At 45.9% G+C, this 23,281-nt stretch overlaps 3 protein-coding genes across 6 annotated transcripts in view; 1 reads left to right on the forward strand and 2 right to left on the reverse strand.

The window, feature by feature from the left end:
* Positions 1-2,468, reverse strand: part of GPBP1L1 (GC-rich promoter binding protein 1 like 1) — a 40,181-nt gene extending 37,713 nt beyond the window's left edge. For both annotated transcript variants that reach the window (XM_059727768.1, XM_059727767.1), the window contains exon 1: positions 2,395-2,468. The gene's annotated coding sequence lies outside the window, so the exon portion shown is untranslated. The remainder of the gene's footprint in view (positions 1-2,394) is intronic.
* Positions 1,556-7,171, forward strand: TMEM69 (transmembrane protein 69). Its single transcript, XM_059727641.1, is given in 6 exon segments — positions 1,556-1,624; positions 3,059-3,337; positions 5,129-5,362; positions 5,364-5,518; positions 5,520-5,604; positions 5,606-7,171. Coding segments are annotated over 6 exon segments (945 nt in total). The 3' UTR covers positions 5,729-7,171.
* IPP (intracisternal A particle-promoted polypeptide) lies at positions 5,881-22,748 on the reverse strand. 3 transcript variants are annotated; one of them, XR_002090929.2, is made up of 11 exons: positions 22,515-22,748; positions 22,089-22,416; positions 18,742-19,173; positions 17,903-18,058; positions 16,299-16,466; positions 14,707-14,844; positions 13,278-13,400; positions 12,282-12,499; positions 9,246-10,072; positions 6,500-6,538; positions 5,881-6,404 (listed from the first exon to the last, which is right to left on the reverse strand). XR_002090929.2 is itself a non-coding variant. In XM_006265510.4 (9 exons), the coding sequence occupies exons 2-9, from the start codon at positions 22,375-22,377 to the stop codon at positions 9,848-9,850; spliced, it is 1,749 nt and encodes a 582-aa protein (XP_006265572.2). In that variant the 5' UTR covers positions 22,378-22,416; positions 22,515-22,748; the 3' UTR covers positions 8,116-9,847. The 3 variants fall into 3 exon arrangements, 1 of the variants encoding a protein (XP_006265572.2); XR_002090928.2 differs by having other exon boundaries at positions 5,881-6,538; XM_006265510.4 differs by lacking the exons at positions 5,881-6,404; positions 6,500-6,538 and having other exon boundaries at positions 8,116-10,072.
* Between the last annotated feature and the right edge of the window lie 533 nt (positions 22,749-23,281).

Below are 23,281 nucleotides of genomic sequence, written 5' to 3' on the forward strand. Positions count from 1 at the left end.
AAAAAAGCCTGGCCTCATACACTTGTAGTCTGTTCTTCCTCTCGCTATTAATTTGTACAAACAGCCCCAAAACTTGACTTCTAGAAAGCTTTTAAGCCCCGCGTAAAGCAGGAGTTTTCCACTGAACAAGTTATTAGACCAGCCAAGTGTGAGCATACCAGGATACATTTTGATATGGTTTCAGAAATAAGACCAATAATTATCCAAAATCCATCATTTTTAACTGTTTTGGTAGAAGTTTTACTCAAGACTCTGCTCTACAATAGCTCTGTTTCCCCCTGCGCACGTTAGCATTTCGAGCAGTAACACCACCACATTAAAGCACATTATTTGTAAAACAAATCAATCTAAGGGTGGAATCTAAGTCGAGTCTTTTCCCCGGTGGATTGGAAAGAATACGCGCTTTCATTTTATTCATTATATACCGCATCTGAATTACTAAAGACATCTGCATGAAAACAATTTTTTTTTTTTAAAACCTCCATCTGTTCCTACTGCATATTTTCACTTGAAGTCCCAGCCTGGCATCTGTGGCATAGATGGCGAAAATACGTGCGTCACGCTACAAGGACAAACATTAAAAGCAAAAAGTTCTCACTTTCATACAAATAACTAAAATAAACCAGGAAAATGCGATCGGAAAAGTTTCTAAATAGATTTTTAGAAGTTTTCTTTGGAGGCGCTAGATGCCGTTTTCCTAGCTGCGATGTGAGAGATGAACACAGAGGAAAAAAAGCTCCTCTAAAGCGAATGGTTTTACTTCCTCCTCTGCCAGGGTGGGAGGAAGCTCCGCGCTACACCTGCTCCTCCTCCGGCTCTCGCCCGGGGCTCGGCAACGCGCAGCCCCCACGACGACGGCACAGTCGTTCAATCGCACCCGGCTACGCGTTCACCTGCGTTCATCCAGGAGGCGACACTTATCTGCCCCCGCAACTCTCCCGCGACCCAAACGTGTCTTCGTCACCAACCAGCGCTTTTTAGCAATGCCTGCAATTCACGCGCAACCTTTCGCGTCTCCCACGGAGTCTCTCATCTCGATTATTTGTGCGTTCAGCTCGGTTTAACCGTTTCTGAACGGCCCAGCTTTGAAAAAAATGCTTCTTCACGTGAAAGGGAACGCAAAAAACCCGCAATTCTTGGCTCAGAAACGAGACCTTTTATTAAACCGACTCGGAAATGGCAACCCCCCCCTCCCCCCCCCATCTCATTTTTGGCACGCTTTCGGGCTCAATGGCGATTCCCATGAAAAGGTATTTAAACCCGAAAGCTTGCAAAGGCAGTTCCCATGAAAAGGTATTTAAACATGAAATCTTGCAAAGGCGGCTTCCCTGAAAAGGTATTTAAACCCGAAAGCTTGCACAGACGGCTCCCATAAACAGGTATTTAAACCCGAAAGCTTGCAAAGGCGGTTCCCATGAAGAGGTATTTAAACCCGAAAGCTTGCAAAGGTGTGAAAAGGTATTTAAACCCAAAAGCTTGCAAAGGCGGCTTCCCTGAAAACGGCATTTAAACCCGAAAGCTTGCAAAGGTGGTTCCTATGAAGAGGTATTTAAACATGAAAGCTCGCAAAGGCGGTTCCCATGAAGAGGTATTTAAACCCGAAAGCTTGCAAAGGTGTGAAAAGGTATTTAAACCCAAAAGCTTGCAAAGGCGGCTTCCCTGAAAACGGCATTTAAACCCGAAAGCTTGCAAAGGTGGTTCCCATGAAGAGGTATTTAAACATGAAAGCTCGCAAAGAAGTGAAAAAGTATTTAAACAAGAAATCTTGCAAAGGTGGCTTCCCTGAAAACGGTATTTAAACCCAAAAGCTTGCAAAGGTGTGAAAAGGTATTTAAACCCCAAAACTTGCAAAGGTGGCTGCCCTGAAACCGGTATTTAAACCCGAAAGCTGGCAAAGGCGGCTCCCGTGAAGAGGTATTTAAACCCGACAGCTTGCAAAGAAGTTCCCCTGGAAAGGCTGCGAAGCCCGAAAGCTTGCGAAGAAGCCTGCAGAGGCCGGGGGTCGCGGCGCCGGGTGCTTTGCTGCACAGGTCCGGGAAGCCGCGCGCGTGCCAGGGCGGCTGGCACGGAGAGGCGCAGTGTACACGCGGCAGTGTGCCAGGGCTGCTCCCCGGGAAGGCGCTGAGAGGGGACCGCCTGCGCGGAAGTTTCCCCGGGCACGGTGCTGAGCCGCGAGCGGCTGCCGTGAGGCGGGATTGAGCCCCGGCGGCGCTGGGGTCGGGTCGGGGTCGGGCAGGGCGCGAGGCCTCGGGACTGGGGCCCGCTCCGGCCGGGACCCGCGGCTCGGTCGGTCGCTCGGGGGTGGGGATGGTGGTTCCCCGGCCGGCGGGACCCCGCGCCCCGCCCGCCAGCCCCGGGCGCCGCGCCCCGCGCCCCCCCCGCGCCGCTACTCACCGGCCGGGCCCGCGCGCCGCCACCATAACAAAGCTCGGCCCAAAATGGCGGCGCGGCCCTGCCCGGCCGGGGGCCGGAGGGGGCGGGGCGGGGCCACGCCCACCGCCGCGGGGGCGGGGCCCGGCTCGCGCGTGCGCGGAGGGAGCAACGCCGCTCGAGACTACGCGCCCCAGCATGCCGCGCGCACGTGGGGGGGGGCGTCCTACCTGTCCTTAAAAGGGACAGACGCGCTTTTGCATGCGGCGACTCCCCTCTCCTTATAAGTGTGTGCGGAGAAGGAGGAGAGCTGAAGTCAAACAAGCAAACAGGCTGATAGGAAGCGCGAGGACGGCCCTGCCCCTGGGCGGAACTCGAGTGCCAAGTCCGTGCTCCCAGCCGGGACACGGGGGGGGGGGGGGAAGCGCACGTTTCCTGCCGGAAGCTTCCCCGAGAGCACCGGAAGCGGTTGTTGCTGCTGCGGGCCCACGTGGGCGGTGGGAGTGCGGAGCCGGCGTGGAGCAGCGACGTGGTGTGTCGGCTCGGACCCCAGCCCAGGACCCCCTCGCGGGCATCCCCCCCCGAGCGCTGCACCCCGCAGACCTGCTTTGTACTCAGTCAATCGTAGACGGGGAATATAGCTACATCATGTATTTACAGTGTCAATACCGATCTATTGATTTGGAAGGACTTCTTCGAGGTGACGCTGCTGGACTTTTTGAAGGGCACTTGGCTGGAGTCTCGGCGGCAGGTTTTTCTGGAGTCTCGTCGCCTTTCTGAAAGGAAGCGGCCAAGGCCGTTTCGACAGACGTTCTCCGGGGAGATGGGCAACGCAGCAGACTTGTCCAGTCGCTTCGAGCGCTGTGACGTCAAAACTGATGTTGGGAAGTCGAAACGGCGTCAACTCATAAACGTCGTGAGTGCCGTTCGTTGTAACTTGAAACGTCTCACGTGGAAAACTGCCTCTGTAAGTGGGGGATGCTTGGCGACAGGATGCAGCACGGGTCAGCGCTCTTCGTCCATACACACGACCCCAAACCAGAAGAAGATGGAAATGGTGAAGAGAGCTAACTGCACGTGAGGCGTAGCACAGGCAGGCAGATGCGGGAACAGGGATAGAAAGGAGGCGGCACAGTCCTGATCGGCTCTTCTCGGATTGTATTTCTCAGCTAGCTCCTCTGAGCCTTTTGGACACGGCAGGATGCAGGTCTGAAAAATAATGATCTGCTTAACTATCTGTAGACGAAACGGTTTCTCTGACTGTTGTTCCAACAGACTAAACCAGATGCAGTAACTTTGGTGTGTCTCATGGTAGAGCTTGGTTACCCTGCTGAGTACAAGCTACTGCCTGAATGGACTCATGATTTTGGGTTTTTTTTCCTTCTTTTATTCCTTTAGGCTGTGGGGCCGAGCTGTGTGGCCACCAGGCGCGTCCACAGGTGGTGGGTAGTGGAATGACCTTCAGGGAAGGTTAGCTGTGAAATAAGCAATCGTAGACTCCACCAGGATGTGAGGAGAGCAGATGGTAATGCTTTCTCTCCTGAAAAGCCACCTGTATCCTTTGACGGTACTACTGTGACACGGTGAGTGGAGGTCGCCACTGTAATAAGCCTGCCTAGTCCCCAGCCATGGGTCTGCAAGTCCTCAATGCTGAAGTAGGCAGAAGATGTTATAACTCAATGGCTGCGAAGGGAGATGAAGGCTGTAGCATGGCTGTTCCCAACCTTTTTCCCCCCCGCGCCCTGCTGCTGGGACTGGAGTGCGGGGGTGAGGGAGCTCCTGGCATGTGGTGCGGTGTGGTGCTGCTGGCATTGCCCCCGCGACCCTCATTTGGGTTGCAACCCAAGGTCTGAAACCGGTGCTGTAGCAGAACAAGATCCCCGGTTGCCTTGGTCTCTTTGCCATTGCATCAAAGTCCTGTTCTGTTAAGAGCTGCATGAAAGCTGATGTGCAGCAGCTTCTCCACAATAAAAAGATGTCTTCCATTTCCTTAAGGCCTGCTCATAAGGCAGATGTTTCCCCTTACAGTGATGTTACTTCTCTGCACCTTTCAAACTAAGTCTCTAAAGTGGTATGTACCTTGTCCAGAAATAATTAAATAGAATGGAAAGGGACTTCTGTATTAAACACTATTGGCTTCTGTTTTATAGCAGATGGGTTTCATTTTCATCACGCTTAATTTTTCCAAGTGACTTTTCCCGCATTTGTACAGTGTACAAGAGTGCAAAGCATTTTTCTCCCTAAATGCTTGTCTGGTATCTGCCAATAGTCTGTTCCTCCATTTGAATCCCAGCTCAACCACGTGGCTTCACTGTAGGCCTACTACTACATCCATCACTAGTAACTGACTCCTGTTAACATCAGAACATGTAAACCTGTGTTTAGCTGCAGCTGTACTGGTTAGTGGGATTTCACAGCTGTAGCTACCAATGGATTTAGATATAAAGGATGCATGATGGCAGCTGGCACCTCAAAATTCCTCTTTAAAACTATTGTAATGACACAGCCATGAAATTGTGATCTAGAGACAAGACATTAAGAATAAGTGTCTGACTTGCCCCTTTTGATCGATACAAAGAAGGGCCAGCGAGGTGGGGCTTAAGTGAAGGGAAGAATGAAAAAAAACCCCAAACTGTTAATAGAGTATTTGACTCTTCTTAAAAGTTTTTAGAACATGGCTTAAATTCTAGACTGGGTACATCCAATTGGCTCTCCTAGTGAACAAATGCTAGTTAGACACTCCTAATAATTTCTGTCTTTGCAGCTCCAGAAGTTGTCTCTTCACAGACTGCTGCAACACTGAAAGAATAAGATCACTTGCTCTTCTCTCTGTGTCTACCTGCAGGGAACCTTGTCCCTTCCTTCAAAATGCCAACTCTTCATCCAGGCACCAGCATGCAAAACCATGGATTGGGGCTTCAACATCTCCCCTCACTACTTGAAGAAACCAGAACCCCAGAAACTGGGCCTACTGCGATCCGATATGAAGACCACTAAAGAAGTCTCCAAAGCCAGCCGTTTACCTCAGACTCGTGGGGCTGATTCCATTTGTTTCAGTGCCAGTGGTAAAGGTCATCCAAAAGACTTACCACCCTGAGCTGGCATTTACTCAGGTTTCCTGTGAAGCCTGTATAATCTTTTTTCTAGATAGAAACCTGGTGAGGATTTGCTGTCCCAGAACACAGCCCTACGAGTCCAGATTAGCTGAATTTGGCCATATGTACAGTTCCTCCTTTTAATAGCCTGGCTTGCTTTACTCTTCTGAAATGACTTCAGTGAAGCTGCAGTCATGTTGATAATTGGTTTAGGCATAGCAAAACATTATGACCTTGCCCTCCTTCCTACTTATCCTTGTTGATTGATTTAAAGCTCAAAGGGGAATTTTAACAGCACTGGCTGTACTTTGGCAGTGCTGGCTGACACGGCATAGATGACCAATCTTCCAGAGAAGCAATTAAGTAACAGAGAAAAATAAGAGCAAATGAAAACAAAACAACTCAACAGAAGAGACTTGTTAGATGTTTCTGTATTGTGTCTTAGTGGGAATATAATGTTTCACCTCCTTCCACTTCCAGCCTAGAACCTTAACTGGAAATTGGAAGCCAGCAATATACAAAGCAGTGCATTTGAGATCAAAGGCAAAGAAGGACTTGCATCTGTCACCATTAAGACTGTTTTCAAGACATGTGCACCTTCCCTGAGTGAGGTTTTAGGATCCTGCTGCAAAACAAGTCTTCAAACTGAATTGCTCAGTTTCAATATTAAAGTGGTGATGGGGATAGGTGGTTTAACTGAAGTGTGACAAGTTCTGCAGCAGGAAGAATGAACTCACAGCTTTCATAAAGATTACACATCTTTTGGAGAAAAGCCCTGTTCGTTCTCCCTGAGTGGAACAACACCTGCAGTGTAGGTGCTTTTGATGACTGGAAGGAGCTGTGCCAGGTCATAGTATATTCAGCAGTTTTTCTGGAAATGCTGGCTATGAATTGCTCAATGCAACAGGTAAAAGCAACTCTTCCCTTGCCCAACTTCAACTGAAGAGAAATCGAAGAGTTATTGGTAATTATGAGTTAATAATAATATAATGAATGCAGTACACAAAAGGTGTCAAGCTGAGATCAGTGCTTACCTCAGTAATGTCAACTAAATGTGGTTAACTGTACTTCACCTGTTTAAAAAAAAAACGAAAGTAAGTGGACCTTCTCTAAGATGCCTCCTGTAACAACTACGTACTGGCTTCCAACACAAAGATCCTTCTCATTAAAGTTAACTAAGGACCCAATCCAGGCTGAACATGCACTTCAGGGTTAATCACTCTCTTCCCCACCTTCCCGACAACCTTAGCTAAAAAAGTGCACTGGCACAAGGAGAGCTACTCATAAGATTTGGCAGAAGGCTTGGGGCTCGAGTCTTTTTTTTTTTTTTTTTTGTAAAGCAAGCTAGTTTGTTCTCCTGCGTGAGCTGAGCAACTACGTTCTAGGCTGGTCAAGAGAATGCAAATGTACTAAGTAGCAAATGTCAACCCTGCATCACAGGTGTTCATGATAGTCTTCTCTTGCCCCTCATTCCTGTTACAGCCAGCGAGAGCAGAAATTTAAGTGGGGAGGGACTATGTACATTTTCAGTTGTGGTCTAGTATTCCTACGTGCAGGTGCACATGCTAGAAGATAGAAAGATAGCAATCAGTGGGTATTTAAGAATGAGTTAAAGAAGTTTTACTAAATGCTAGTTTCCAAGGGAATAGAGGGAAATGTTCACTACTGTAAGGTCTGCAGTTTAATAAAGTTACTTCCCTACACTACTTCTGCAGCTGTAAATTTCCTTGTTCCTTCAATAGAACAATGAGTCTTTCACTTCTTTTTAAAGTAAGTGAGTTAAAATTAGGGTTTCAGTCAGAAGGACTTCAAAGACTTATGACTTATTCATTCTGACACAAACACAATAACTTGACAAGCCTGTATCTCTTAAAAATAGCAACCATAAGTCCCAATTCCTGCAGAATACTGGCTGCATACTTCAGACTCCAGGATTTTCATTTAAAGTTTTGTTAACATTTTTGCACCTTTAATTACAGGGTTGCCTCTGGGAACAGAGTTCATTTCAAGCTTTCGTTATTTCATAGATTTCATAGACATTAGGGCTGGAAGGGACCTCGGAAGATCATCAAGTCCAGCCCCCGCCCGAAGGGCAGCAGGCCAGCTGGGGTCATAGGATCCCAGCAAGATAAGCATCTAATTTACTCTTGAAGGTGTTCAACGTAGGTGCTTCAACCACCGCTGCTGGCAGGCTATTCCAGACCTTGGGGGCTCGGACAGTAAAGAAATTCTTCCTTATACCCAGCCTGAAATGGTCTTGCAGGAGTTTATAACCGTTCGATGTCATCATCCCTTGGGGCCCTCTGGTGAACAGATGTTCCCCCAGATACTGGTAGTCACCACTGATAAACTTACAGGTTATGGAGGAAGTAAAGTGCAATTTGCAAACAGGCACACAGGATGAGAGACCAATAAATTAAGTCTACATTACCCAACTGAAGTCGATCATAACACAGAAAGGCCAGGAGTTTTAAGTTATCCGATTACAAAATCCTTCTCTCTTTCTCTTCTGGCTTTTCAAAAATTGGGCAGTACAGAGAGACAGGGCCTGGTAGCTATGCAACTCTCCACCAGTTCCCATATTACCAAGAATGTATTACTACAACAGCCATTTAAAGCACTTTCCATCCAATGATCTCACTACAAGGAGGAAACGGGAACTATTTTATTTTAGAAGCAAACGTACATTTTTCTAGTCACTCCTTGACTTAACTTTGTTCTAACTTTTGACTTCCTTAAGAAAGTCTCTCTTATTTTAGATGATAGCAGCAGCAATGCTATTTATTACAAAAGCAAAGATAATTCCATCATGAGTGAGGAACGTAAACATTATATGGAACTAACTGTGAGTAATTTACAGCAGTTTAGAAACCATCTCACCTGGATTAAACTAAAGAAACACGGAATAAGGATTTCTGACGTTAATCCTTTCTGAAGTAAAAGTATCCAGAACCATTTAAAAAAAATCAGAGAAGCAAACACTCCAATATAGAGCAAACTTCAGCATATGGTGTTAGTTGTAATGTGCAAGTGGGTGAATTTTTAAGTACTTATTATGTCAAGTGTAGGCTTTTATTGTTACGAACTTATATTGCACAGGCTGTCCATGGGCTAGAGACAGTGACTGTCCCTCCATCTACAGAATGCTGACTTCCAATCATGCTATATTTTTTATGATGGTTTTGTGATGTAGAACAGTGCAGAGCAAGTTCTGATACTCTCTTTTGGGACACATTGCTCAAGTCCCAAGATGCTTATCCAATGTATGCAAGTATACTACAACACTACTGCATGAACAGGCATCTCGAGTACTGGGATTTGTATTAAATAGGAAAATTTAAGTTTGGATTTGGTGTCAAACTTACATTTGCTAAAAAATAAGTGTTATTATTAATAAAAAGCTTTTTTCAAGCTAAATATAGGACCTTCAAGATCATGGTGAAATGAAGACCAGTAATATTACTTTAAAATTGAACAGAGCCAACTTCTATTACATGGGCCCTTTCTGCTTCAGCCTGGAAAAGGCATGAGTGCAAAATTAGAGGCATCATTTGGAAGCGGGAAAAGAAAACAGCAGCCTGTAGAAGGGTATTTGTGTTACCATGTGTGGGTGTAGGTAGATACTTTAAGCAAAGGGGGGAAAATGAAGGCAGAAGGTATGGACATGATGCAATATAGAGGAAAGATGGCCTCAGTGATACCTCTCCGTAACAGCAGGAACAAAAAGATGTTGGGCTTTACTGAAGGACAAATGAAGAAGTAGAATTGGCAGTCACCTACCACCACATCCTTTGTCCAGAAAGTCTAGCACAGTAAAATTCACCTCCAGTTGATTTTTAGTTTGCATATTCAGCAGTGAAAGATCTTTCCCATTAGCTCTTCCCAGTACTTTCTCTGCCATCGCTTTAGTAGTAACGGAATGGCTAAGCTGCTCTTTGCTTCAGGTAAAACCTTGCTGCTTAACAGGAATCATCTAGGCTTCAAGAGCTATGCCTGGTTCTAGCTTTGCCACATCACAGAGACACCATGGCATTGGACTACCCCACCAATGTTATCCCAGGAGGAAAGATCATCTTGGGGGTGGGACTGCTTTGCCAAACAGCTCCTAGCCATTTCACGCTCAGCTAGCTTATTGTAATCATTTCTCTCTACGTTGTATTTCATGAAACAGTCTATGGACTGACTGGTTTTAATCTTGAGGGAAATTAATCCCTTTTTGCCAAGGAGAAGCCCTACAACCCACTTGAGATTTGCTCTTCCATCCGTTCCACAAAAGCACTTGGTGGTGGGTGAGGCCCTGGGCAAAGAAACATGAAGCCTCGTCTCAGAAGAGCCAGGTGTTCCTCCTTCCTCTGCAAGTTCCCCAAAAACCTCCTATAATTTCAGAGCACTGCCACGCCTCCTTCGCAGCGGCTGGTGATCATGTTGGCTATTTCAGTCCAAGTGTCCAGATGAGGGTTATAAACTTCCACGGTGTCGGAGGTTACCGGGGCAGCAAAATCGTGACTGGAAGCTCGACCTCCTACGGCATACAGAAGTCCGTTTACAGCTACCACGCACACTCCAGCTCTTGGCACCTTCATTGATGCAACTTCAACCCACTTCTCCTGAAGAGAGAGGAAGGGAGGAGAAAATTAAGCAAACAGCTATGAGGTTAACAAGCCCTGACTCCCCAGAGTAAGATTAAGGCTGAAGTATCTAAAACGACCACTTAGTATAATTTATTACTGTAATCATGTCTGAATCTGTGTCCACAGCACCTTCCATCCTGAAACATCAGAAAGCACTTTACAAAGATGAGCTTGATCCCTCTGAGAACAAAGTCTGTGGGAAAACTAACAAACAAATTCCCAGGCCACATGCCATGTGTGTGCTTGACACATTCACCACCAAGGGGATTCAGTCATCCCTGGGATAGCACATCTTTACCACACTGCACAGCAAGGCAGAAAATGAAAATATATCATCCAGTGCAAATTCAGGGGAAATTTAGGGAATAAAAAATATAAATACCCCCAAAAGAATTGGGTAACATACCAGTGTTGCCCAGACTACTCTTTACAAAAAGTACCGTAGAAATCATATTTAGTAACAGTAGTCAGCACCTGTTTTACATCCCATCCAGGAAACAGACCTATGAAAACAGCAGTGATTTCTACGATCACACTGGGACACTGATGCAGTATTTACTGCAGAAGAAAAAGTGCCACCTACTGTACAATCAGCAACAATCACTCTGGGGATCACTCAGGCTGGTTTTACAATAAATGCCATGCCTCGTTAACTTGCATCTGGGGTAACCTACCGGATATTTTATAGTAAAACTGCTTCCCTCTCTCATTTTTAGTAATCTATAATGAATCTATTTACTGCGGGGTGGTGAACTTAAGTTCTCCTGGGTAATTTTGAGTTTTCTTTTCAAATGCTACATGATTGAGGTTAAATTATTGAAATCAGCTCCCACAATGTCCTCATGGTCAAATTGGGAAAATGCGGCCTCCACTACTTCATGGTCTGGTGGCTAGGTAACTGGCTCCCTGGCAGGACCCACAGGGTACTGATTGATGGAACAGAGTCATCAAGGCACATGGTGACCAGTGGCGCCTCTCGGGGTTTGGTATTCGGACCAGTGCTCTTCAACATGTTCATTAACGATTTGGATTCATGTATTATAAGCAATCTGGCAAAGTTTGCTGACACCAAACTATGGGGGAGTGTGGTGACGCCCAAAGACAGGCTGGCAATACAGCATGACCTGGACAGGTTTGTGAAGTGGGCGGACCTCAACCTGATAACGTTTAATACAGAGAAACGTAAAGTGATCCACCCAGGCAGAAATAACCCACAATACACTTACAGGCTCAGCAGTGGTAGGCTTGCCAGCACCACAACTGAGTGAGACCTAGGTGTCATGATTGACAGCAAAATGAACATAAGCCACCAATGCAATGCCGTAGCTGCATGCAGAGCTAACCAAACACTGGCATGCAACCACCAAGGCATCTTGCGTAAGGCAAAGGATGCCATCCTCCCACTCTACTTGGCCTTGGTGAGACTGCAGCTGGAGTACTGCGTCCAGTTCTGGGTGCCACCCTTTAAGAAGGATGTGGAGAAGCTTGAGAGAGACCAGAGGAGGGCCACACATGATTCGAGGCCTCCAGACCAAGAGGCATGAGGAAAGGCTGAAAGACTTGGGACTGTTCAGCCTGGAGAAGTGAAGACTCGGGGTTGGGGGGGGGGGGGGGGGACGACTTGGTGGCAGCCTCTAAGTATATCAGGGGTGTACATCAGAGTTTGGGGGAGCATCTATTCACCAGGGCCCCCCAGGGCAGGATGAGAAACAATGGGCACAAGCTGACTGAAGATCACTTCAGGCTAGACATAAGGAAACCTTCTTTACAAGCCATGTGCTGAGGCATTTGAACAGGCTTCCCCCAGAGGTGGTACAGTCACCCACCCTGGCGATCTTCAAAAAACATCATCTGATCCCAGCAGTCTTTCCTGCCCATGTGCAGGGGGGCTGGACCCGACGATCTGTAAGGTCCCTTCCAGCCCCTATCAACTATGACTCGACAGATCAGCAAGAATCTCAGGTCCCGATAGAATAATAGACACTGCTCTCAGGTCCCCGAAACACAGTTTCCATTAAAATTACGGACTGCATGAAGTTTATTTTAAAATGTTGGTCTGAATTCTACTTGTTTTCCCCACCTATGTAATGTCCAAGATTTAAAACAGTTACAAGGGTAAACTGCCTACTTAACATCTTTATCCATAAAATAACTGAAATTATGTTTCCCAAGTTCCCTAGCCTACCTCTTCAAAGGAATATCTTTCCACAGTAGCAAGTGCTTCTTGAGTCTCATTCCATCCTCCAACAGAATAGATGCTGTCATTGAGGGCAGCTACACCAAGGTATGCTCTTCGGGTGCTCATTGGAGGAAGCTCAGACCAGCGTTTGGATCTCGGATCGTAGACTTCAACAGAACACAGTTCTACTTCATTGCTGATGCCCCCAACAACATATATTCGACCTGGAGAGACAGGATTTCGTCTTATTAAGTCTAACAGTAAAACATGAGACATCATAATGTAACTGCCTGAAACCAACAAAGCAAGTTTTGCTTTATATTGCACAATATAGATTTCCTTCTCGTCTTAAAAATTAGCTTAGATCACAGGCCAAGATCCCACAGTTGCCCAGAAGTAGCCTACAGAAACCACGAATTTCCTGGGTTAAACAATGGATCTTTGGTCAGAGCAGTCACTGACTGATTAAGGGTACAGTGGAAATTTTAGAAGACGGCAACTCCTTGTATGAATGTTAATAAACATCTGCATTCAGACCTCACATGTGACACATTTGTCTTTTGAAACCTTTTTTTTTTTAAACCACAGACTGCGTAATATAAAAATGCAGTTACAGCAGCCTTGAAAATACTGGACTACTTATGCACCCTAGGAAAGCTATTTAAAGTCATTGCAAAGGCTAACTGACAGAGAATGGAAGAGTTTTCTGAACTGATTTATTAATTATTGTCTCTTAATTATATATTTGTTAGGAGACTGCAGACCTTTATGTACCCCAAATTCTACAGAAGTAAAAAAAAGTATTAGAAGGAGAAATGGAAGGGAGAGACCAATACATACATTCACATAACTGACAGCACAAAAATCAAGTCATCTTACAGAGCTGCAAGACAAGACAGATGTAGGAATCCATGACTCGAATGCAAACTCTTGGTGCAACAGAGCTGCTCTCAGAACTACTGGTTATACAGCATCAATAAAGTTATGTCCAAGAATGCTCACCTTGCACTTCACAACACCCAAAATAGTAGCGTGGCACAGGCATGCTGCCCACCACCTCCCAGCTATTTTCTTCTGGGTCAAATCGTTCAATTGTGTTGCCAACCTCAGCTCCAACCCATCCTCCTGCAAGCAAAAGCAAACAGGCAGGAAGAGTTAAATGGCACAGAAGTACAGATCAGTTCTCCCCCAGCACTGCCCGCTTTTATAGATGTGAACGTGCCCTTGGAACAAAGATTTCCGAGGCAAGATTCAGCGAGTTGTACACTTATACACAAGAGAAATCAACATTCATAATGGGATAATACCAAAACCACACAGATTAAATAACTAACTGCAAGAGATTCAGAGTCCAAACAGCACTCAGAGAACATTATTGGAGGTTAATTCCGTATGATTCAATACTAACTGCATGTGCCTAGTAGCCAACAAGCCAATCGTAAGGTCAGCAACAGCTACGTTTTAGGGGTGAAACCAATCACCAGCTGGGTTTAGAGAAGACAATTTGTTATTAACACTGGACAATTACCTGCACTGACTTGTACATGAAACATGTGGAATTGGCTGATTTGAGAGACAAAATACTGAACTCTACACATTACTGGTCTGTTTCATTCCTCCCTTGTTCATATCAAGTCTCTTCTATGTTCAAAGTTACACACAATCTGAGTGTTTGTTACTTCTTCGTTACACTTCAGTGTTTGGTTCAAAAAAAAAAAAAAAAAAAATCGAATTAAGATACACCTCATCTCTCAAGAAGGAAAATTTCGAAGACTCTAGATCCTTTTATACAAGACCAGAAGCACTACTGGGTCACAAGCAAACAGGCATTAATTATTTTTAAAAGTATGGCTGGCAGCCTGTGTCAGTTCTTCCTTCTGTATGTTGTTTACTGAATGAGAGTAATGATAAAGAATAGGGTAGAGCACACCCGAGTGCTACACCCAACTCTGCAACAGACCTGCTTGGACAAATCATTCCAATCTTCGTCTCCATCTTCTCATTTGTGAATTAGATACAAGCACACACCCACATCACAGGAGGTGATAAGGCTGGGTTAATGTTTGCAAGAGAGACTCAGAAAAGTGGAAAGTTTTACTGCACATTTTGGAATGTTTCTTAAGGAGGAGACTATGACTTGTGCACACACATTTTGGACTTTAACAATGGCTCCAATACATATTATTCCACGAGCTGACTGTGATGCTTTTCTTGGAAATGAGAACGTGTCTGTACATGCATTCACACAAACTTACATCAGCTGCCAAGGATCTATGGCATTTTAGGAGGGAAAGTGTGTCATTGAACACGTGGCAGTAGATTTTTAAATCTCATTGTTACAGGATTTTAGCATTAAAAATCCTTAATCTGATTTAATCTAGTGAACTAATGGCTTTGAAATCAGTTTTACCAGAGGAACTAGAATAGTTACCCAAAGCATATATAGCACCATAGCATGCACACACTCCAAGTCCACACCGAGGATGGTTCATGGAGGCTACTGTTGTCCACTGCTTAGATACAGGATCATAGCACTCCGTACAGTCAAAAATCATTGAGTCCTTTTCACCTTGAAAGTAAGAGAGAACAAGAAATGGTTGTGTTTGAATGGTCTGCAAAAGCAGACATACCAATGCTATTCTGCTTCTGCCACAAGGAAGCTCCTGGGCAGTATCTGAATCTTTGCCCTCAAACTGCTAGAGTGCAAATGCAACTAAACCAGGGAATTGAATTATCACTGCAAGGCATTTTAAGCAACAATTCCCTCAACCAGCATTCACAGTGAAATATTGCAGATTGCAATTCTAAGCGAAGCACTGCATGCTGTGGTATTTTTACTAGTCTTAATAGGACAAAATAGGGATTTTAAGACTATGTTTATTGAATTTAAGCTTCTTTTCTCTATACATACAAAGTACTGCCACTTCACTCTGTGGCAGAGCCATCCACATTGTCTGCAAAAACAGATGAGAAAAGGAATGTTTCCAACTGTAGTTTATAGTATATTAAAGTGTTATTCATAACAATTCTGTTAATCTGCCTTTTGTACCTAATGCCATGTACTGGAAGAATGAAAACATAAGAATTCTTGAAGACAGTCCTATGGTGTCAAACTGAAGCAACAGCAATAAACAGCCACACATAGAGCAAGTAGTAACTTGCTCCCCAAAAGTACAAACAAAAATCCAGAAGCCAGACCCAGGTCAGATCTAAGCCTGCAGCACTGGTGCACGTCCAGTTTCTCCCTAGGTTAACGCAGGTTTCACTCAGATTTTCCTGACTGTTAAGGCACCTTTTTTTTAACCTGTTTTGTTTTTTAGAAAGATGAGATTGCTCATATCAATACCAACAGAATAGCAACAACAAAAAACCTGCACTTCCACAGTGAAAAAATATAATGATCATACAATAAGTATCCAACATATGATTAAGAAAATAATATGATACGAGATGTTCCCCAAAATATACTTCAGCATTCAAAAATAAGTCCCAACAATGAAAGATGCCAACTCTAAAGCAAATCAGTCTTTCCAAGAATTTTTAGTTGTCCAAATATTTTACATCAGGGGCTGGCAACCCTTAAAAGCCAAGGGGCAGAGCAATCCAGCTCCAGTCTAGTGCAGGCTGGGTGGCTTCAAGGTGGGTTTATCTGCAGCCATGCCAGGGCTAAACTGCTAGGAGCTGTGCTGTGCAGCTGCTGCCACTTCTCCCTGGTCCCTTCACTGGAAGCTGCATAGCCTTGGCTCAGTTCCCCACTAGCTGGAAGCTGCACCCAAACTGTAACGGGGTAGGAGGGAACAAGGAAAAGTGGCAGCGATGCAGGCACAGTTTCCAGCTGCCCGACTCCAGCACAGCTCCCCGCTGCTCATCCCCAATCCCAGCACAGGTGCAAACAGAGGCAAAGCATTCTGGCTCCATGGGCTAGACCCAGCTCATAAGCCCTATGTTGCCAACCCCTGCCTTACATCCTGAGGAAAACAAAACCACCGGCTTATAGACGCTCATAACTAATGCATTTCTTACCTCCAATAGCATAGACCATTCCGCCTACAACTGCTACTCCGAGCCCACTCCGAGCATGGTGAAGGGAGGACACAGTGGTCCAGTACTGACTGAATGTGTCAAAACGCTCCACACAACTGAGGGCTCTGCCATCGCTCCAACGCCCCCCCTGCAATCTTGTATATCCACCTAGGCAACAGGGAGAGAAAGCATGACGTCAGGAAGTAGTTCTTCCTTTGCAAGGTTCTTCCCACATCTAATGCAGCAGCTCAACTCTTACAAAGTAATCCAGAGATATCAAAACCTCAGGATTCAATCAACACACCGGTTATTCCCACATATTTAGGAATTCCGAACAACTGCTCTAATAGTAGGATATCAACTCCTCTTAGTACAAGCAGCTAATGTACATTATTGTGTGTAACTGCAAGGAAATTTTCCCTTAGATTTACAAAGTGCCTGATGGACCAGTGAGCCTCAGGGTACAAGACATCTATTCTTGAATCAACAACATTTGTGTGAAACCTTGGCTAAGTCAATTTATTTCTGGCTCACTGTTCACACCTAAAAAACAAACAAACAATGAATATATTGCATACTTTGGAGATTTAGGTATAAAGTTTGTAAAACATCTTGGAGACAGAACGAATGAAAAGTTCTAGAAAAGGGCAAAATAATGTTATATGACTTCTGAACTCAATCTCACGATGGTTCTTCAATTCTTTCATTCTTCCGTTCATTTGCCTGTTCCACTATTAGTAAGAGCTTCTATACTACCTCCATTTCAGAGGATGGACATATTAATGAACACTGCAAACAAAAAGTTTAAGTGCAACTCAAAATACAAAAGGCCTGACTTTTCAGCCAGGCCCAAAAATACTCATTTCAAAAAGGGGAAGAATGACAAATGTAACAGTACAGGGCATAAGCTTCCTGCGTGCATTTTACTTCTGAACAGTGCCGTACTGTTCTATGCTTGGGGCAACTGATTCTGAAAAATTACTTTAGGCTGCAACACTGCATTCAAGAAAATGAAATATGAATGGATTGATAATACTCTCCAGTTATTTATTCATAGACATTAGGGGCTGGAAGGGACCTTGGGAGGTCTTTGAGTCCAGCTCCCCTGCCATAGGCAGGAAGTCAGCTGGGATCAAATGATCCCAGCAAGAAAAATATCCAGATTTTTTTTAAAAGAGTCCAGAGTAGGTGCTTGCACAACCTCGAGGAGGGATGGGGGGGGGGTGTTCCAGACCCTGAACGCGCACAAACTGTAAAGAAAGAGAAATCCAATTTTCTCTAGGATTTTTCCAGGGACGGACATTAGACTGATTGGTCTATAGTTCCCCAGGTCATCCCTCCTCCCTTTCTTGAAGATAGGGACCACGTTGATCCTTTTCCAGTCTTCCAGGACCTCACCTGGGAGCGATTTACTAATCAACACATTGCTTACAACTGCAATCAGACAATACAGCCCCCATATTGCATACATAACATTTAATTATTTTGTCATTTATCTTTTGATACAAGTTTTAAAAGATTTGTACCGCAACACAAAACACCAGTTCACAGATGCATGTGCTTGGTGTCGTTTTTTCAAAAGGTTCAAGCAACTAGATTCTAACCTACTGCATAAAGGTACTTCCTGGCTTTCCTCCGGGGACGAGCTTTAGAAGTTTGCAGAAAACTGCTGACCTTGTTCTCTTTGGGAGACTTAGAGGCTTCACAATATTCTTTCAACAGGGTCTGCAGAGCCACCCGGAGGCTGAAATCTGGAACTCCTTGAAAAAAAAATGGAGGAAGAAGAGAAAAATAAAAATATATTTTCAATAAAAACTACAGCCCAGAGGACAGACGCACAAGGCAGCAATTATTCCCAGCCTCTCAGAAAGATAGGCTAGTGACAACCAGCCTAACTGGCTCAGGAACCACATGCACAGTCCATATTAATTGAGGAACAACAAGCACACGTACAATACAGGGTGAATTCTGGCAAACGCACTCCAGTACAAAAGAAACAAATAATACCATCATGTGGACCATTTGCAGTTCCAGAAAAGACATACCAAATGCATGCCAATTAACAAAAAATAAATGTTCTGGTCGAACTTTCCATAAGGGCCATATGTGACAAATCAAAGAGCCACTTGTGGGTTGGGACATGTAGTCTAAAGTGGACAAGTTAAGACATCTCTGCAGGCTTAGCACACTTCGGGCCAGAAGTTTCCCAGAAGCTGTTTTGAAATATTAAACACAGGTTCATTTGTATGACTCTTTTAAGTTTGCTTCTTACCATATTGCTCCTATTATAAATTCAACCCTGCATGTAAGTCAATCCTACATTTTCAGGTTCAATCTTCAGAAAAGAGACAAACTTATAAATCAGAGCAATTCAGTGTACTTAGAAACTGGAAAAAGCAAAACACAGCAGTCTTTAACCAAGGGCCACCCCTTCCAAAGTTACCTTCAATGTATTTTAAGAGTCTCTGTGGTGGTAACAGAGGGAATCGAACTGGCTCCAGCACTTCTACCACATGTTTCTTTCTTCCTCCCAGGTCCTTCAAAATCCACTGCATTGCAGCTGCAAAAACCTGGTACTCATCCTCTATGCTAAGATCCTCACTTCGCAAGATCTTAATAAGTTGCTCTTTTGTTAAAGCCAGAAATTCCTCACCACTCAGAACTTCCAGGAAGTGAGCATGGATGTAATTCTCAGTGAATTCCATAAGGTCATGGCAGGCGATATGCTCAGAGAACTGAAAGAGTCCGATACAGTTCAGGGGCTCGATCTGTCCCTTTAGAAATTCACAGCAAAGATCCACAACCTCAGTCAGCTGAAGCATGTCTGCTGCTACTATCAGCTCCTGAACATTATTTTCATTAATGTTCACTATTCCTGTGGGCAAAGGATGACATGTCAAGCAGGCCATTTTAGATATTAGGATAATGTAGCGTCTTAACTAGCATATTCAACTTGGTTAGAAGTTCTGAACAAAATATGCATTTGACTTCCAACAATACAGCCTGTTCACCAATGCAGTAAGGTGCATTAATTTGTCTTTCAGACAAATTAAGACAATTGGTAAATACAAACCAAGATCTCTTCTGCTTCAAAGAGAAGTTATTGCTTTTTTGCTGCATGGTTACATTAAGTAACTTATCTACTAACGAACAACATTTTGCTTACTATAATCCAGTGACTCTCAACCTGTTTAGGTTCAAGGTACCCCTCTACAACTTTTCTGAATGTCATAGTGTCCCAGTTGAGAACCACTGAAGTAATACAGCAAACATCTGACCAGAATACAATGTGTTTAAATCTTTACCCTGCATCCATTTGTTATCACAGACACAGATATAATAAAAGCAGTAAGAAACTAAATACTATTGGCAGGGCTGAAACCACTTGAAATGAAGCATCCTAATCCCAAACCAAGGAAAAACCCAGCACTCCACAGGCAGTTCTTGGGCAGGGAAGGGGGGAGGAGGGGGCTGACAAGGTTGGAAAGAGGGTTGTGTTCAGCATAGCGGACCAGCGGTGGGCAGGCCGGACAGAGCTTACCTGCCACTGCAATGGCTCACCCTCTGCTGCATTAAGCCTCTCACAGCTGCCACTGATTTGCGTGAAGATTGGGGGCTGCAAAACCTTTAGTTTGGCTGTACAAGGATTAACAAAGTAGGCTGCCACACAATAGGGGGCAGGAGGAGAGAGGCTGCAAAGGGAACCTTGCTTCTTTCCCCTCTGTCTGAAGTGCTGCTGGGTGAGCAGGCACTGAGCACAGCCCCCTGTCACCTTTACACTACTGCAGCACCCAGACACATCCGCTGCTTTTGACTGCTCCCACCATGCAAAAAAGCAAGCCTAACCACCACTGAAGAACAGGGACAAGGCTGCTGCATCACTTGGTGCATGTTAACTTTATAAGGAATTCATTCCAGATCAGAAGGAAAACTACTTCTGGGAGAAGGGAGGGGCAAGGCATGGCAAGTTATGTCCTTCTCTCCATTAAAAAATAAAAAAATAAGGATGAGAACCACCGCCATAACCATACTTTTATGCTACACCTATAAATGCACATATTGCTTCTTCAACAGCAAGCAACAAAAAACACTTCCAACCCTCCTTCCCTCTATTTAAGCCCTGATCCTGAAAGGAATGTGATTTTAATGGCATTATGAATATAATTAAAGTTATGGAAAAGTATGAATGAGGAAAAGAGGAAGACAATAGTAATAACCTGTTAAACACAAAGTTACCAATACAGGCAACTTAAAGGTTTGAATTTTTTTTTATTTTTTTTTTAAATAGCTATGTTAAATAAAACACAAATAGATATCAGGTAATACTGGATATCCCTCAGCTTAGTGCTCATGACTGACTGCTGACTTAAAGACGTGAAAGCAGAAGCAGAAATGTTTCCTGAAATGGCAGAGAGGAGTGTTCCTCCACACTAGGTCAGGGAGGACATGCATTATGAAAGAAAGTATAAGGCACTTGCAGCAGAAGCAGCCAGACATGGCTACTATCATTACTGAAGGCCAATATAAAAATAAACAGAGGCCAATTTTAATTGGTCACTACCTTCTTAGTAATACATAGATTTATGTGCACAGCATTATGTATGTCCAAAAGTTCAGTGGAAACTCACTTTCATAGTAAGCAAGACATATGACCAAATATCCCCCAGCTACAAAAGCACCGATTCTGTTGTCATCTTAACAGAACGATGCATGCAGCGCTTAGACAGCAAGTTAACTTTGGAGACCATCTACTTCCCCTCCGAGCCAGCAATGCAATGCTTCTCAACCGGGGAGCCACAGAACCGAGTGTCTTGAGACTCTTTCAAGGGTGACACCCAACGTTAGCACTGTTCGGTTTACAAGCATAATTCAGGAGAACCGAGAGATTTCAAACAGAAATCCATGGCTGTGGTCTTTCTGAGTTTTCTACATTCAAAAAAAAAAAAAAAAAACCTGCTCTATTATTATTCTGTAGGCCAAAAAAAAGAGTGAAACTAAGTGCCAGTGCTTTCCAAGAGATGCCTTGAGATAACCTTAGGGGGGGAAGGGACTGCAGTCGAGGCCTAATTCCCTTTGTACTTTTACAAGGATGTTCCCAGCCTAGGTTTAAAGGCTGGCACCCTCAGCTGCAAGGCTCAGCAGAAACAAGAAGGCACCTGAATTATAAAAAATGAGGGTTGAAGGGAGCTCAGGAGGTCACATCTAGTCCAACCCCTGCTCCAGGCAGGACCAGCCCCGACTGCATCATCCCAGACATGGTTTTGTCTACCTGGGTCTTCAAAACCTGCAAGGATGGAGAGTCCACTGCCTCCCTAGGTGACCTTTTCCAGTGTTTTAGTGCTCTCCTAATAAGAAAGTTTTTCCTAATATCCAACCCAAATTTCCCTTGCTGCAGCTTGAGCCCATTGCTCCTTCTGTCGTCTGCCCCCACTGAGACCAGCCCAGCTCCATCCTCTTTGCAACCCCCCGCAGGGAGGTGAAGGCTGCTATTCAATCCCCCTCGGTCTTCTCTTCTGCAGACTCAATCAGCCCACTTCCCTCCGCCTCCCCTCACCAGTCAACGTGCCTCAACCCCCAAATTACTCTCGTTATGAATTATCCAGTGTGCCCACATCCTTTCTGCAGTGAGGGGCGCACAGCTGGACACCGGACTGCAGATGTGGCCTCCCCAGTGCAGAATAGAGGGGAAGGATCACTGCCTCGATGTGCTGGCAGCGCTCCTGCCGACGCAGCCCCGGATGCCGGCCGCCTGCCTGCGCTGTAGTCGCCGCCGGCCACGCGCCGCGCTACCTGTGTAAATGAAATCCAGGAGCAGCTGGAAGGCGCCGGGCTCGACGCCCCGGATCTGCACCACGTCCCTGGAGGCCTCCTTCATGCCGCCGGTGAAGAGGGCGGCGAAGTAGGGGCTGCCGGCCGCCAGCACCAGGCGGTGGACCGCGAAGGCCTTGTCGCCCACCTGCAGCTGCACGTCGCAGAGGTCCCGGGCGCGGCGCAGCCTGTCCATCTGCGCCAGCAGCAGCCGCGCGTGCTGGTCTGCGCCCCAGGGGCCGGGGCCGGGGCCGGCCCGCGGACAGGCCATGGCGCGGGGGACCGCCGCGCATCCTCCACCCCCTGCAACCTGCGGAGAGACGCACGGGACGGCTCAGGACCCGTCCGCCACGAGGACCCCCTCCCCCCCCCCTCAGCACGCGCTGACAGGCCCCGCGCCTCACTCACCTCAGAGCGCCCCGCCGGGGTGCGGGTGGGGGTGGGGCGCTGCAGACGCTCCGGGCGCTCGGAGTGTGACGTATCGGGGGCGGTGACGCTATCAGAGCGCGCGGGCTCCCCGCGCTACAGCCGTCCGGGTGGCGGCCGAGCGCGGCGCGGACTCCCCGCGCCATGCTGTGGGGGAAGGGGCGCACGGGAATCGCTGTAAGCGGAGCCTACTTCCCCACCTCAGTGCGAAAAGGGGCTGCTTCCGGGTTCCCGACAGCCCCTGCTATCACGTGATGGGGCGGTGTGTGTGGAGCCGGCCGCTGTATCAGTGCGCATGCGCCTAGGGTGACTGGGGGCCCTCAGTGCGCATGCGCGGTGGTCTGCAGGATGCTTGCGTTGTGGCGCACGTGGAGCCTGGAGCACGTGGTGGGAGGATTGCTCCTCTCCTGTCTGTGCTCTATTGCTCCACCGCACCGACCTTGCACGGCGTGACAAGTTGTGAGCTTGAATGCACACCATTTAGATGCAGATGTAAATTACCCTGGGGTCCCAAGCAGACAGACAACCAGTTATCCCAGGGAGATGCTCATGGAGCAGTAAGTGGTGGTGGGGAACAAGTGGCTTTTCCCAAATTAATGGTGGAAGTGATGCCTCTATTGGCATAATTGACACTAGTGTGGTGGGAGAAACCTCCCTAAGGTTGGTTGTCTAGCTGTAATTTGATAGACAGACAACGCGGGTAAAGAAAGACAGCTGTTTATTTGCTCGAGCAAAGACCATAAAGCCAG

Source organism: Alligator mississippiensis, chromosome 5 (assembly GCF_030867095.1).
Source record: "Alligator mississippiensis isolate rAllMis1 chromosome 5, rAllMis1, whole genome shotgun sequence".
Lineage (NCBI taxonomy): Eukaryota > Metazoa > Chordata > Crocodylia > Alligatoridae > Alligator > Alligator mississippiensis.

Excerpts from the sequence above, each read along its gene's own strand:
- IPP (XM_006265510.4), bottom strand. The coding sequence starts at position 22,377 with ATGGCCTGTCCGCGGGCCGGCCCCGGCCCCGGCCCCTGGGGCGCAGAC. Across the intron at positions 18,059-18,741 it reads ACTCTTAAAATACATTGAAG|GAGTTCCAGATTTCAGCCTC; the intron begins GTAACTTTGGAA and ends TTTTTTTTCAAG. Across the intron at positions 13,401-14,706 it reads TGGTGCTATATATGCTTTGG|GAGGATGGGTTGGAGCTGAG; the intron begins GTAACTATTCTA and ends TTTTGCTTGCAG.